A 13890-nucleotide genomic window follows, 5' to 3' on the forward strand; every position below is an offset into this window, starting at 1 on the left:
CACGGGAAGGTCCCGGGGCACAGTGGACTTGACATCAGACGAGGGAGAGGGTCTCACTGTAGGAGTACTAACAGTTCCGGGTAGCCAGAAAAACATAAAGGCTACGGGGTCCAAAGGTGAACTATAATATGCAATAGGTCGTTGCGCATTTCCATGAGTCTGAGTAAGGACCCCTAAGGCCACTCCCTCCTTTTCATGACAAAACAGGGTAAAGGGCTTTTGTAGTCTAGAAGGCCCAAGGCTGGTGATTGGGCGAGGGCCCATTTACTTTGGACAAAGGCCCCAGCAACTTCTGGGGTCCATGAGAGGAGTTCGGGGACTTTATCAAGGGTCATTGCCAGCAGTGGTCGAACGATGGTAGCATACCAAAGGATCCATTGCTGACAATAGCCAGCCACGCCCAAAAAGCCACGCATCTGTCTTTTCGTGATTGGCTTGGGTACCTGGAGAATGGCTTGAACTCGTGAAGGGGACAAATATCTTTCTCCAGCTGAAATATCATGTCCCAAATAGTGGACTTTGGGCAGAAAGAGCTGCAATTTAGATTTAGAGGCTTTATGACCCTTTTGGGCCAGGGCCTGCAATAAGACAAGGGAATCAATTTCTGATGCTTTCAAAGAGCCAGACGCTAATAACAGATCATCTACATACTGGATCAGAGTGGACCCCATTGGGAATTTAACATCATCCAAATCCTTTTTCAGGATTTGGGAAAATAAGGTGGGGGATTCAGTATAACCTTGGGGCAATCTGGTCCAAGTATATTGGAGTCCCTGAGAAGTAAATGCAAACAAATACTGGCTATCCTTATGAATAGGGATAGAAAAGAATGCCGAACAAAGATCAATAACTGTAAAATATTCAGCAGAAGGGGGAATACAGGAAAGAATAGTTGTGGGGTTAGGGACAACAGGAAAAGTAGGGAGGACAGCCACATTGACAGCACCAAGGTCCTGGACAAAACACCAAATTTGTTTGCCAGACTTTTTTACTGGCAAAATAGGAGAGTTACATTCACTGACTGTTGGTACAATGACTCCCTGCTTTATTAGGGAAATAATCACAGGATGAATTCCCTCTTCAGCTTGTTTTGACAGGGGGTATTGTTGTATTCGGGGAAGGGGTTTTGCTGAGTTTAGACGGATCTTAACCGGTTGGGCAGATCCAATGCACCCAACCTGTTGCCGCTTGTCGGTGGCATTTCGCTGGATGCTCATCCGCCGCCACGGTCCTCTGTGGCTCATCTGGCGCCTGCCAGACGAAAAAGGTTGGGGACCACTTACCTAGAGCAACATGAGAACAACTGGCAATGATACAATCTGTATCACTGGTGACTCTAACAATAACTTTGCAATAGGAGGAATGGTATAAATGTGATGCTCCCTGGCTCCTGATAGGAAAGGTACACTCGAATGACTTGTGGGACAACGGAGTTGACAGAAAGGACAAATGGGTCCACTTCAAAACTGGGCGAACTGCAAAAGGAAAAATGGGCCACTCACCTGGACAAGCTGAGGGATAAGGGTGCTGCAAATAGTTCAAACAGCTTTAAAAAAGTTACTATGTGGGAATCAGGAAAGGTATCAAAGAAAAAAAAAAGTATTGATAGCCCTAGAGGTTTTTATGGTCTTGATCTCCCTTGCAGATTCACTGATGGCTAACATGGGCTGAGTGCTAAGAGAAGGTTTTCCAACACTCACGGATTTCATAGGGCCTCTCCCCTGTGTGGATTCTCTGATGGCGAAAAAGGCTTGATCTCTGAGTGAAGCTTTTCCCACACTCACTGCATTCGTAGGGCCTCTCACCTGTGTGGATTCTCTGATGATCAGAAAGGGCTGATCTGTGAGCAAAGTTTTTCCCACATTCACTGCATTCATAGGGCCTCTCCCCTGTGTGGATTCTCTGATGGTGAAAAAGGCCTGATCTTTGAGTGAAGGTTTTCCCGCACTCACTGCATTCATAGGGCCTCTCCCCTGTGTGAATTCTCTGATGCCTAATAAGGTGCGAGCTGCACTTGAAGGTTTTCCCACACTCATGGCATTCATAAGGCCTCTCCCCTGTGTGGATTTTCTGATGGTTAAAAAGACCTGATCTGTAAGTGAAGTTTTTCCCACACTCACTGCATTCATAGGGCTTCTCCCCTGTGTGGATTCTCTGATGTTCAGAAAGGGCTGAGCTGGTAGTGAAGCATTTTTCACACTCACGGCATTCATAGGGCCTCTCCCCCGTGTGGATTCTCTGATGGTGAAAAAGGCCTGATATGTGAGTGAAGTTTTTCCCACACTCATGGCATTCATAGGGCCTCTCCCCTGTGTGGATTCTCTGATGGTGAAAAAGTACTGATCTGTAAGTGAAATTTTTCCCACACTCACTGCATTCATAGGGCCTCTCCCCTGTGTGGATTCTCTGATGTTTAGAAAGGTCTGAGCTGTTAGTAAAGCATTTTCCACACTCACAGCATTCATAGGGCCTCTCCCCTGTGTGGATTCGCTGATGTTGAGAAAGGGCTGATCTGTGAGTGAAGCATTTTCCACACTCATGGCATTCATAGGGCCTCTCCCCTGTGTGGATTCGCTGATGTTCAGAAAGGGATGAGCTGTTAGTGAAGCGTTTCCCACACTCACGGCATTCATAGGGCCTCTCCCCTGTGTGGATTCTCTGATGTTGAAAGAGGCCTGATCTGTTAGTGAAGCTTTTCCCGCACTCACTGCATTTGTAGGGCCTCTCCCCTGTGTGGATTCTCTGATGATCAGAAAGGTCTGATCTTCTAAAGAAGTTTTTCCCACACTCAGTGCATGTATTTTTTCTCTTTCCCCTGAGGACTGCCTGCTGTGTTGTGGTTTCCTTGAGGACCTTCTGAGTTCCCCGACAGGAAATAAATTTACCCACTTTCTCCTCTGGCTGGTTTCCCTGCTCTCTTTCTGGTCTGTGCTGAATCTCACAGGATTTTCCCTCCTCATGACTGCTGGACACATTCCTTTTCGATGTTTGCGATAATGCTCTGTGTTTATCCACTTGCTCAACATTTTCCTGCTGAGAATTCTGCTCCTCTTTCTCACATACCATTGCATCACCTGCTGTGATAGAGACAGAAACCTCAAACAGGGATGGAAAGGGGAAGACCAAATCAAAACAAGTGCTGAAGACAGGTCAAATAAAAATCAGGAACTGCACTCCCCCAAACTTTTCCCAAAAATAGGAGAGAGGAGGGGATCAATTCAGCCTTCACATCCCACCCAACTTCACAGGGGAAGGGAGGAAGCTACTGCCTCGTCTCTGCTCGGATCTTTTGGAAGCCATGAGCTATATCTACCCTGAGGATACGACCCCTGCTAGGGACAATAATGAACTGAGAGACCTTCCAAGGGCTTTGTTGGGCATCCCAAATGTTTCCTTCAGGCACTTACAGATTCAGAGTTGGTCTAATGTTTCCTCACCTGTGTAAGGATCTCTCAGGATCTCTCTTTCCTCTGAACCCTGGAGGTCTGGAACCCATGGCTCTTCCCCTTGTTCCAGCTGGGAGATCACATCAAGTTGGGAAACTGGAAACCCTGCTCAGATGAAAGAAAACAAAGGAGTTCAGTTGATTTCATAAGACTTCATCATAAAAAACATTCTATTAATTTATCTTCAGTGCTTAGTGTGACCTGGTGTGTCTGGGGCAGTCCTCACTGAAAATGCCAAGGTCAAGGCAGGCTGAAAAAAGGGACAGCAGATGCTCCCAAAACTGGTGGTTAACACTGATGTTAAACTCACCGACCACTCACAAACTGTGCTTCTGATCCCCCAAACTTGTTATTGGGAAGCTGAAAAAAGAAATCACGCAGCCCCCTTTATTGCATTCCAGTTTTCTGACTCCCAACCAGCACCTAGGTCCAGTACAGTGAGAAGGTATTTAAAAACTCTGTGCACTAACAAAATGTTGGAAGGAAGGAGAGAGAGAGAAGTCAGATACATTCCATAATCTATATATAGTGCTGTTAGATGTACTGGTGAGTTGCTGGCATGAAAGTCCGTCTGGAACACATCCACAGGTTGGATGGGTCATTCAGTCCTTTGTTCAAGGCTTCAGTTTGTAGAGAAGTTGCTCCAGAGGGAGGAAGAGGGATTGAAGACAAAATGAGATGATGCAGCTGCCCTTTATATTCCTTTTGCCATGTGGCTTGTACTTCTTGTTTCCCAAACACAAGCTTCACAGCATATGGCATGGAAAAGCCTTGGAGTTTTCATGACGCAGGCATACCCCTGCATGTCTTGCTGACTCAATAGGTGTATCCCCTTGGTCCTTTCCATGGGCTCATTGTACAGCTGATGACCCTGGATAGGCCACTGAACAGGCTAGGCAGTGCTGATGCCAATATGTCTGGGGGTGTCACCCAGAAACGCTGCACAAGTCTGGAAATACAGATATACCCTACATATCTATAACTCACAATACAAAGGTTATACAAACAGAAACAAAATGATCATACTTGGAAAATCATAACATTTTCCCTGACACCTTATATGGCATATCTAGCATGATCCATTGTAATTTTATCATATTGGTATTAATAATGATATAAAGTGCCTCACAATTCCATACAGTGTCACACTTCGTAAACCAGTGAATTCACAGGACCAGCTCCCCAGGTCCTTGAGGATGCCGAACACTCTCGTTATGAGGGAATGAAATACCCACATATCTGCTGGAAACACACACAGACAGACACTGTGTCAGTCTGTACCCCTATGTTCACTCTTCTAGAAAATTATGATCAATTTTGAACACAGTATGGTTTATCACTTGAAATCGCATAATCTACTGAATATTATCCTCCTGTTAAAATGTGTACCAACACTGTATGTAAAGTTATGAGATTTTACAGTATGAGATTACTGAAAAAGTCACAATTCTGGGGAACACCCAGAACAGTTCCTCAGAGACAGCAAGGCCAACAGCTGGTCAAACAGCCATTCTCTGGAGGGGGATGGTGTGAAGAAGACATTTACATTCCATCACAGGGACCACTTGAAGCTCATATCTCCAACAGACAGCCTGTCACCATGACTCAGCTGAGAACTGAAGTGGTTTCTAGTACAAAGGACTGAATTATAAAAAGAGGTGAGGAAAATGCTTGAGACTCTCTCTCCCTCCCCCCTTTCCCTCTGCTCATGACAACTCCTGAAGAGCTGAACTTGGGCAGCAGGGGCAGGTTAGGGGGAGTCCTGGCTGAAAGGAAAGTCAGCCTGTCTCAGCACATGGTGAGAGAAACACTTGCTTTGAATCCATTTTAACTTGTTAACTATACGGCGGGTAGTGTTCGATGCATCGGGGATCGATTTATCGCATCTCATCTGGACGCGATAAATCGATTTCCGAATCGACGCCGGTACTCCACTTCGTCAGGTGGAGTAAGCAGAGTCGATGGGGGAGCTGCGGCAGTTGACTCGCCACCGTGAGGACAGCCATGTAAGTCGAACTAAGATACTTCAACTTCAGTTACCGAATAGCATAGCTGAAGTTGAGTATCTTAGTTTGAAACCCCCCGCTAGTGTAGCCCAGGGCTAAGACGTTAGATTGTGTTTTACCTTGCTTTTCTTTTGTAAACAATTCTGACTTTTATGCCTCATTACCTGTAGTCACTGAAATTTTTTTTTTCAGTAGTTAAAAATCTTTTTTTTATTGTTTTATCAAACCAGTGTGTTTGGATTAAAGTGTGTTAGAAACTCCATTTTGGATAACAAGGTTGGCGCATGTCATTTTCCACTGATGAAATGACAGACTTCCTATGAGCTTGTGTTGTTCAGGAGTGTGCTGGATAGGACAAGATGCACATTTCTGGGGGAAGTCTGGGAGCAGAGAATTTTCTGGGGTTCTCCAGTGGTGTACTGTAATTTGTGAGTCGCTGACTAGCAGCACTCAATACTGTGTAGCTGGGAGCGAGTTACACGCTGGAGACTGTGTGTGAACTGCCCAGGAGTGGCTGCTCTCACAGTAGAGCAGTGTAAAAGGCACCCCAGCTTGGGAACTGAGGGGACACAGCTGTTCAACAGTCCAGATTGCACTGTGCTTAATGTCACAGACACTCAATTTGAAAGAGGCTCCTAAAACACAGAGAAAGTAAATCCATGTCCCAGAAATTGAAGTCTCCAGAGAGAGGGCAAGTCTCCCTGGAACTGCTTCTTGCTGTGTGATGAACTGGGAATGTTCTTAATGTTTCCTCTGAATACTGTGTTGGTACCTCAGTGTCCCCTATGCAGTTCTTAAGTATCTAGGTGGTGGAATAAGGGTGTGTGATTGCTACAGAGCAAAGGGCCAGTGCACCTAAATGCCTGACACTCTGTCTCCTAGCAACTGATGGCCTGGGCCCCTTCTCTGCAAAGGTGCCAGCTGAAGGTGTTGGAGACAAAGAGGTCAGGTGACCTCCTGGCCCGGGAAAGGAACTGAGCAGGGGAGGAGGGGCTGGAGGGGTTTCAGTCTGGAGCTGGCTGGGGACGAAGAGTGAAGTGCAGACGTGGGGGTCTGGCTCACTGCCCCCCAGAATGGACCCGGCCGAGGGGTCCGGTTCGCTGTACCAAGCTCTGTTTTAGACCCTGTTCCTGTCATCGAATAAACCTCTGTTTTACTGGCTGGCTGAGAGTCATGTCTGACTGCAAAGTGGGGGTGCAGGACCCTGTGGCTTCCCCAGGACCCTGCTGGGGCAGGCTCGCTGTGGGAAGTGCACAGAGGGGCAGAGGATGCTGAATGCTCCAAGGAGAGACCCAGGAGGTGAAGACGTGTGAGCTTCTTGCCCTGAAAACAGTCTGCTCCAAGGGAGAGGAGTCCTGACTTGCTTTGTGGGGAGCAGTTCCAGAGCATCGCCCAGGAACTCCGTGACATGTTGACAGACAGGACCAGAGACAATGAGAGAGTCCTGGGAAAGCTGGGAACCGTAAGCATGGGCTGGTTGAGTTCAGTGGAGAAAGGGAACAGGAAGGGCAGGGATATTACTGAATGCAGGACTAGGCGGCGAGTTATATGGGCCCGTGGTGCCCATGCTCCACCAATATTCATGAAGGTGGGCTCAGCTCCACCAATGTTTGGGCCCCAGGCCCCATGCTTTGGGGGGCCCCACACCATGGGTCGGCTTTGAGCAGGGGGTTGGACTAGATGACCTCCTGAGGTCCCTTCCAACCCTGAGATTCTATTTAAAAAAAAAGAAGTGGGGCACTCTCACCTCAGGGGCAGCTGCCCCCATCCTCAGAATGGCTGTGTGCTGCGGAGAGGCCCCAGCGCTGACCTGGCTCCCAGGGGTTCCCGGCCAATGGGAGCTGCAGGGGGCAGTGCCAGAGCTGCCTGGCCACTTCTCCATAGCAGGGAGGGGGAGGGAGCCGCAGGCAGAGAGAGCCCCAGGAGTCTGTCCCTGTAGAGACACAGCTGGGGGGTTCTGGGGACAGACAGATGGAGCCACGGGCGGGGAAAGGAACAGCAATGGGCACCCCGGGGCTGACATAAAATACACAGTACAGAGGGGACTTCCTGAGCAACACCCCTCCCCTCCCCTCCCCCACCGCAGAGCAGACCCAGGCTACGACTGGCTCCGTCCATCACTCTCCCCAACTCCACAGAGACCCACACAAGCCTCTGCCCCCCCGAGAGACCTCCAATAGCCCCCCCTCTCCAGAGAGCCCCCACTTTGTGCCAGACAACTCCCCCCCCCATTGCCTCTCTGGCTCCAGAGCTCCCTACAATCTGCCCCTTTCTCTCCCCGCCCCCCCCCAGCCCATTGACTGGGTGGCTCCTGCACAGCGAATGGGAGCTACACCTGAGGCAGGGCACCTGCTTGCAGATGCAGCCCTGTCTGGCTGTGCCGCCACCGCACGGGGCGAGCCACAGGTGAGCAAGCCCTGGTCATCATCATCACAGGCCCAGAAATTCTCTGGGTATTTAATTTCACTGAGGCAAGTAATTCAATCTACTCTTCCTTTCCAGACAGTTTGTAGCTTTTCCTGTAAGAAAACTTACAATTTCTTTGCCAAGAAGTCCATTTACAGTTTTTTCACTTGAGAAGTATATTTTCTGGTTTTTCATAAGCTCATTTATTTTGTTAACTCAGTTTCATAGGCGATTATAAAGTCACTTGAATTCTACCTGCTTTTTTCCATTGGTCCAAAAACACATGGAAGATGTACAGATTTTTATTTCTGTGGGCCAATCACCCTGTTTAGAAATGTAAATGTTGGAGCTAGAAAAGCTCTGCAAGGGTAAGGGTCCCTTCAGGAAACTGTCCTCAAGTCATTCATTCCTCTGGGAATTCCATTCAATTGTTCCCTCCTATAGTGATAGTGATCAGTGTTTCCATCCACAGGGGCGAGGCAGAAGACTGGCTCTACCCTGCAGTGACTCTGCCTCTACCCTTGTTCTCTGTCTGCTCCCTCTACCAGCCCCTTTGGTCCCCTAGGATTGCCCCTCCCATTACTCCTCTCTAGAGCGTCTCATGAAGTAAAGATGTCATTACAGGTCCTTATCTCTGTAATGTAATGTATTTATTGTTAATTAATGCACTATGGGAGTCCCCCTCCAGCCCTCTGTATAAATTGATTCTCTTCTTTCCATATGTTTTGCCCATAGGGTTTTCTGCAGGCCTAGGGCAGCCAGCAATAACCCATGCCTTTGCAATAGGGTGAGGGAAGGGGACCAGGGGTTCCCTATTTACGTGATTTGCAAAAAGTGTTATCGTTACTCAGGGTACCAAATGTGGTTAAATGCCTTGTAAAATCCCAAAGCAAGCTCATTTTCATTTCTCATATAATAATCTCATATACAGTATACACACATTTTTCATTAATTATATGACTTGAAATTATTATTGTTATTATTATTAGCTAGGTGTCTGGGGGTTTTTCAGTGTGGCTAGATGTGTGCTATTTTATGGGCTGAATGACTGAATGACATAATACCCTGCTCCCCACCCCCAATGTCCATTACTAAGTCCATTAATTTTGTCAAGTGTGCGTTGCACAACGTGGTGGCGCCTACCCCTGCCTTGTGCTTCAGGGGGGTCACGGGATCCAGGGTGGCCTGGGGAGTTAGCGGGGTGGGGGGCTGGCACTGGTAGCAGCGAGTGACCTGGCCCCAGCCCACTTCGCTCCACCTCCCCGGCTCCTAGCATTGCTCAGGGGCGGGGGCTTCGGGGAAGAGGTGGAGTGGGGGCGGGGGGGGGACGGGGCGGGGCAGAGCAGGGTTGCTTGCTGCTGTTGGCGCCAGGCACCCCGCTAACCCCCCAGGCCACCCTGGATCCCATGTTCCCCTGAAGTGCAGGGCCCCTCTCTGGATGGGATGGAGCCACTTGGGCACCACCAAATTTATACAAACCTGCCACCCATGAATGCAGGATCTCAGCAGTACTAGACGTCAGGTTAGCACATATTGCAGCCCATTGGAAAACATAATCCCACCAAAAATATACAGTAACTCCTCACTTAAAGTCGCCCCAGTTAACGTTGTTCCATTGCTGATCAATTAGGGAACATGCTCGTTTAAAGTTGTGTAATGCTCCCTTCTAACGTCATTTGGGAGCCACCTGCTTTGTCTACTGCTTGCAGGAAGAGCAGCCCATTGCAGCTAGCTGGTGGGGGCTTGGAACCAGGGTGGACCGGCAGCCCCTTATCAGCTCCCCGATCCCCCAAGTTCCCTGTGCAGCAGCTCCCTGCAGTTCAGCTGTCCCTCCCCCCACTGCCATGTGCTGCTCCTGCCCTCCACCTTGGAGCTCCTCCCCAAGATTCCTGCTTGCTGTGCGGGGAGGAGAAGGGGGAGCTAATTTCAAGGTGTCCCCTTCCCTCCTGCACCCCGCTTACCCCATCTTCCACAGAGCAGGGGGGACACGCCAGGGTTCAAGAGGGAGGGAACTTGCAGCAGCTGCCTTCTCAGCAAGCTGATCTAATTAACAAGGCAGTGTACTTAAGGGAAATGCACATCTCTCTCTCCATTCCTGCTGCCTTGTGTAGAGAGAGAGAGTTAACCCTTGAGGGCTCAGCCAATTGCTAGTTCATCATTTAGCAGCAGTGATTTCCCTACACCCCCCCTGAATTTCCCCAACCCCCCTAGTTTTGTGAACTAGTTACATGCCAATTTAGTGACTGTTTGGAAATTTGAATTGAAATTGAAACATTAATACACACTTTAAAAGCATATACAGTGCATGATAAAATGTGTATCTGAAAAAGTATAATAGATTTGAAAAGTATGAACATGGACTAGCTTCCTTATACAGCTATTTTTTTTATGACAATGTCAGTACATTCATTTTGGTGATGTTGGCAACCTAATAATTTCAAACGATGATTTGTAAGCAAAGGCTAAATGAGCTCTCCCTGACAGCCAGTGATGAGCTGGGGCTGGGGGGAAAGGCTTCAGGACCAGATCGTATTTACATTCACACCTAATCTACCTGGGTATCCAGCAAACAGAGCTGTGTTGCCCAAGTGATAGATTTTGCCTGGGTTTGGGTTACAAACCACTTGAATGCGGGGGGAGAGTGAATGAAATAATGTTGTTTTTATTGTATGAGTAAAGGGCAATAGAACTGTACTTAGCCTGTGGGGATTGAGGCCATCAAAAGAGAGGGTGGGGACCTGTCCCTCTCCACTGTTTAAAGACAGAGCTGATTAGTCTCCACAGATAGTCTTTTGTTCTGCTAAGTGACCACTGCAGCTGAAATCACTGATAATCAGGTCTAAGTGCTTAGTCCTGTTGTGGGGACAGCGTTTCTGTGGAAGAGACGACCCAGACTGCACTAGCAGCGAGGTTCCCCCACTGAGAGCTGAGCTGAAATCACTGAGAGCTGTTGCAACCTCAAGAGACCAACTCGCAGAGGTCACAGTGGCAGGTGGCAGCAGAAGGTGACTGCGCAGGGCCCTTGGCAACAGTGTGGTGGAGTGAACAGTGGCACAACAAACAGCCGTGGCCAGAGCGAACAGCGAACAGCTGAAGGAACGAGCAAGGTGCCTTCTTGCCCCCCACGTGGGAGGTGTACTCATGTGAAAACACCTCTGAACTCTGAGTGTCCACTGACCAAGGACAACACTGAGTGGGGTGCGGTGGAGGGAAAAGTGAGGGGCACGTAAAATAAACATGTTTGTTGGACTATATTTTAGTAACTTTGCTCCAGAATGCTAGATTTGTGACTGGGAATGGAAATGTATATAAATGTGTTTCCTAGTAGGCCAAGATTTTTAAAATGCATTTGCCAAGGTTGTTATCTCACATTGTTGCTATCTTGAGAGGTCATTATGTTGGGGAGTTTCTGTACTAAACATTTTTATGATAATTAATTTTTACATAAGAATGGTCACACTGGGTCAGACCAATGGTTCATATAGCCCAGTATTCTGTCTTCCGACAAGGCCAGGTGCTTCAGAGGGAATGAACAGCACAGGTAGTCATCAAGTGATCCATCCCCTGTTGCCCATTCCCAGCTTCTGGCAAACAGGCTAGGGACACTCAGAGCATGGTGTTGCATCCCTCCCTGTCCTGGCTAATAGCCACAGATGCATCTATTCTCCAGGAAATTATGTAGTACTTTTTTAATCCTGTTATAGTTTTGGTCTTCACAGCACCTTCTGGCAAAGAGTTCCACAGGTTGACTTTATGTTGTGTAAAGAAGTACTTCCTTTTGTTTTTTTAAAACCTGCTGCCTATTAATTTCATTGGGTGACTGCTAGTTCTTGTGTTATGTGAAGGATTAAATAACATTTCCTTATTCACTTTCTTCACACCAGTCAAGATTTTATAGTCCTCTATCATATCCCCCCCTTAGTTGTCTCTTTTCTAAGATGAAAATTTCCAGTCATTTCATCTCTCCTCCTGTTTCATACCCCTAATCATTTTAGTTGTCCATCTCTGTACCTTTTCCAATATATCTTTTTTGGGATGGGGTGACCAGATCTCCTCCCAGTATTCAAGGTGTGCACGTACCATGGATTTATAGAGAGGCAATATATTTTCTGTCTTATTATCTATCCCTTTCTTAATGATTCCCAACATTCTGTTTGCTTTTTTAACTGCTGCTGCACATTGAGTGGATGTTTTCAGAGAACGATCCACAGTGACTCCAAGATCTCTTTCTTGAGTGTTAACAGCTAATTCAGACTCCATCATTTTGTATGTATAGTTGAGATTGTTTTCCAATGTGCGTTACTTTGCATTTATCAACATTAAATTTCATCTGCCGTTTTGTTGTCCAGTCACCCAGTTTTGTGAGATCCCTTTGTAACTCTTCGCAGTCTGCCTGGGACTTAACTATCTTGAATAGTTTTGTATCATCTGCAAATTTTGCCACCTCACTGTTTACCCATTTTTTCCAGATCATTAATGAATATGTTGAACAGTACTGGTCCCAGTACCAACCCCTCAGGGATATCACTATTTCTCTCTCTCCATTCTGAAAACTGATAATTTATTCCTACCCTTTGTTTCCTATCTTTTAACCAGTTACTGATCCATGAGAGGACTTCCCTCTTATCCCATGATGGCTTACTTTTCAAAAGTCAATTTAAATTAAATACATTTTTTAATTTTTTTTTAGAAATCTAGACCTGTTATGTGTTTTGGTGCAACTTGCATTATCCTTATGTTAAATTTGCATTATCCTAACAAAACATTTACTTTATTCATCTCTTTTATATGTTGCAGGTCAAAGTGAAAATGAAAAGACAAAAAACAATACAACAATGTTTCCACTGAAAGGCCTCAAAAACTACCCAAGGTGAAGAACACATCAAGAACATCTCAACATGTCATCTGAAGGTTCAAGTGGTATATCTACATCCGACCAGCCCGAAGCACAAATACAGCTACCTACTGAAGAAACAGTGTCTCCAAAACCTAAAGGCAGTTCCCGATGTTTGTCGGTCACAGTGTTCCCATTTATTGGGGTGTAGTAGGGTGGTCCTCTGCTCCTGCCCTGCCGGGCTTGAAGCAGCCCAGGAGAGGGCTGTGGCTGGGGCAAGAAGCCTGGGCTGATTGGGGGAAGCAGGCTCAGCTGTGGCCATGCTCCAATCAGGCCCGGCTGGCCCCTATAAGAGGCTGGGAGCCAGAAGCCCAAGGAGACTCTCTAGCTATAGAGGGAGAAGGGCCTGGCTGCAGGGAGCTAGACACAGGGAGTGAAGCAGGGCTGGGGAAAGGCTGAGGAGCTCCAGCCTGGAAAGCCCCAGGCTGCGGCCTAGCATTGGGCTAATAGGTACTGGGGGTTGCAGAGGGCAGCCCAGGGGTAGGCCAAGGCAGCAAGTCCAAACCCTCCTTGCTAGTGATGAGTGGCTGATACTGCAGTCTGCCCCAGGACGTGGGGCTAGACAATGACTGGCAGTAGCCATATACTGAGGCAAGGTGGAGATAGAGGGTGGGGGGTCCCCAGGGAGGGGAGACCCTGAGAGAAGAGGGGTTACTGCAGGTGGCAGCACCCATGTAAAAGGGCACCGGGTCCAGGGAGGGACATGGGGCCAGAGGACAGACGGATCACCGGCCTGCAGAGGGCGCTCTGGAGCTGGAACCGAGCTAATTCCTGGAAGACATCAGCAGGAGGCGCCGCAGGGGTGAGTCCGCCCGTCTACATGGGGTTACAAAAGATGGCTACTGCAAAAAAAGCTTATGAAGAAGGAAAGCTTCCCAATGCTATAATTGGTAAAAGTGGAGAAGCTTGGTTTGTCAAACCGATCAGCAAAGCCAATGCTGACAAACTATGTGGAAAGGCTGCAAAACACCAGGCCTCTGGAGTGCATCAACAGGCAGAAAGCCTTATAAGCCCACTTTCAAAGCCAATTTTAGAAGTACTTAATGAGGCTGTTAAGAATGAATCATAGAATCTCAGGGTTGGAAGGGACCTCAGGAGGTCACCTAGTCCAACCCCCTGCTCAAAGCAGGACCAAACC

General features: G+C 47.7%; 1 protein-coding gene across 5 annotated transcripts in view; it reads right to left on the reverse strand.

The window, feature by feature from the left end:
- Positions 1-970: 970 nt before the first annotated feature.
- Positions 971-13890, reverse strand: part of LOC120381431 (zinc finger protein 135-like) — an 83902-nt gene continuing 70982 nt past the window's right edge. The window contains exon 3 of one of the 5 annotated variants that reach the window (XM_039499627.1): positions 971-2764. In XM_039499627.1, coding sequence (XP_039355561.1) covers positions 1675-2764 — 1090 coding nt within the window. In that variant the 3' untranslated portion in view covers positions 971-1674. Of the gene's footprint in view, positions 2798-13890 lie in introns of all 5 variants that reach the window. The other 4 variants (XM_039499626.1, XM_039499624.1, XM_039499625.1 and 1 more) reach the window with 4 other exon arrangements.

The sequence above is a fragment of the Mauremys reevesii genome, linkage group 14, assembly GCF_016161935.1.
Source record: "Mauremys reevesii isolate NIE-2019 linkage group 14, ASM1616193v1, whole genome shotgun sequence".
NCBI classification, from domain to species: domain Eukaryota; kingdom Metazoa; phylum Chordata; order Testudines; family Geoemydidae; genus Mauremys; species Mauremys reevesii.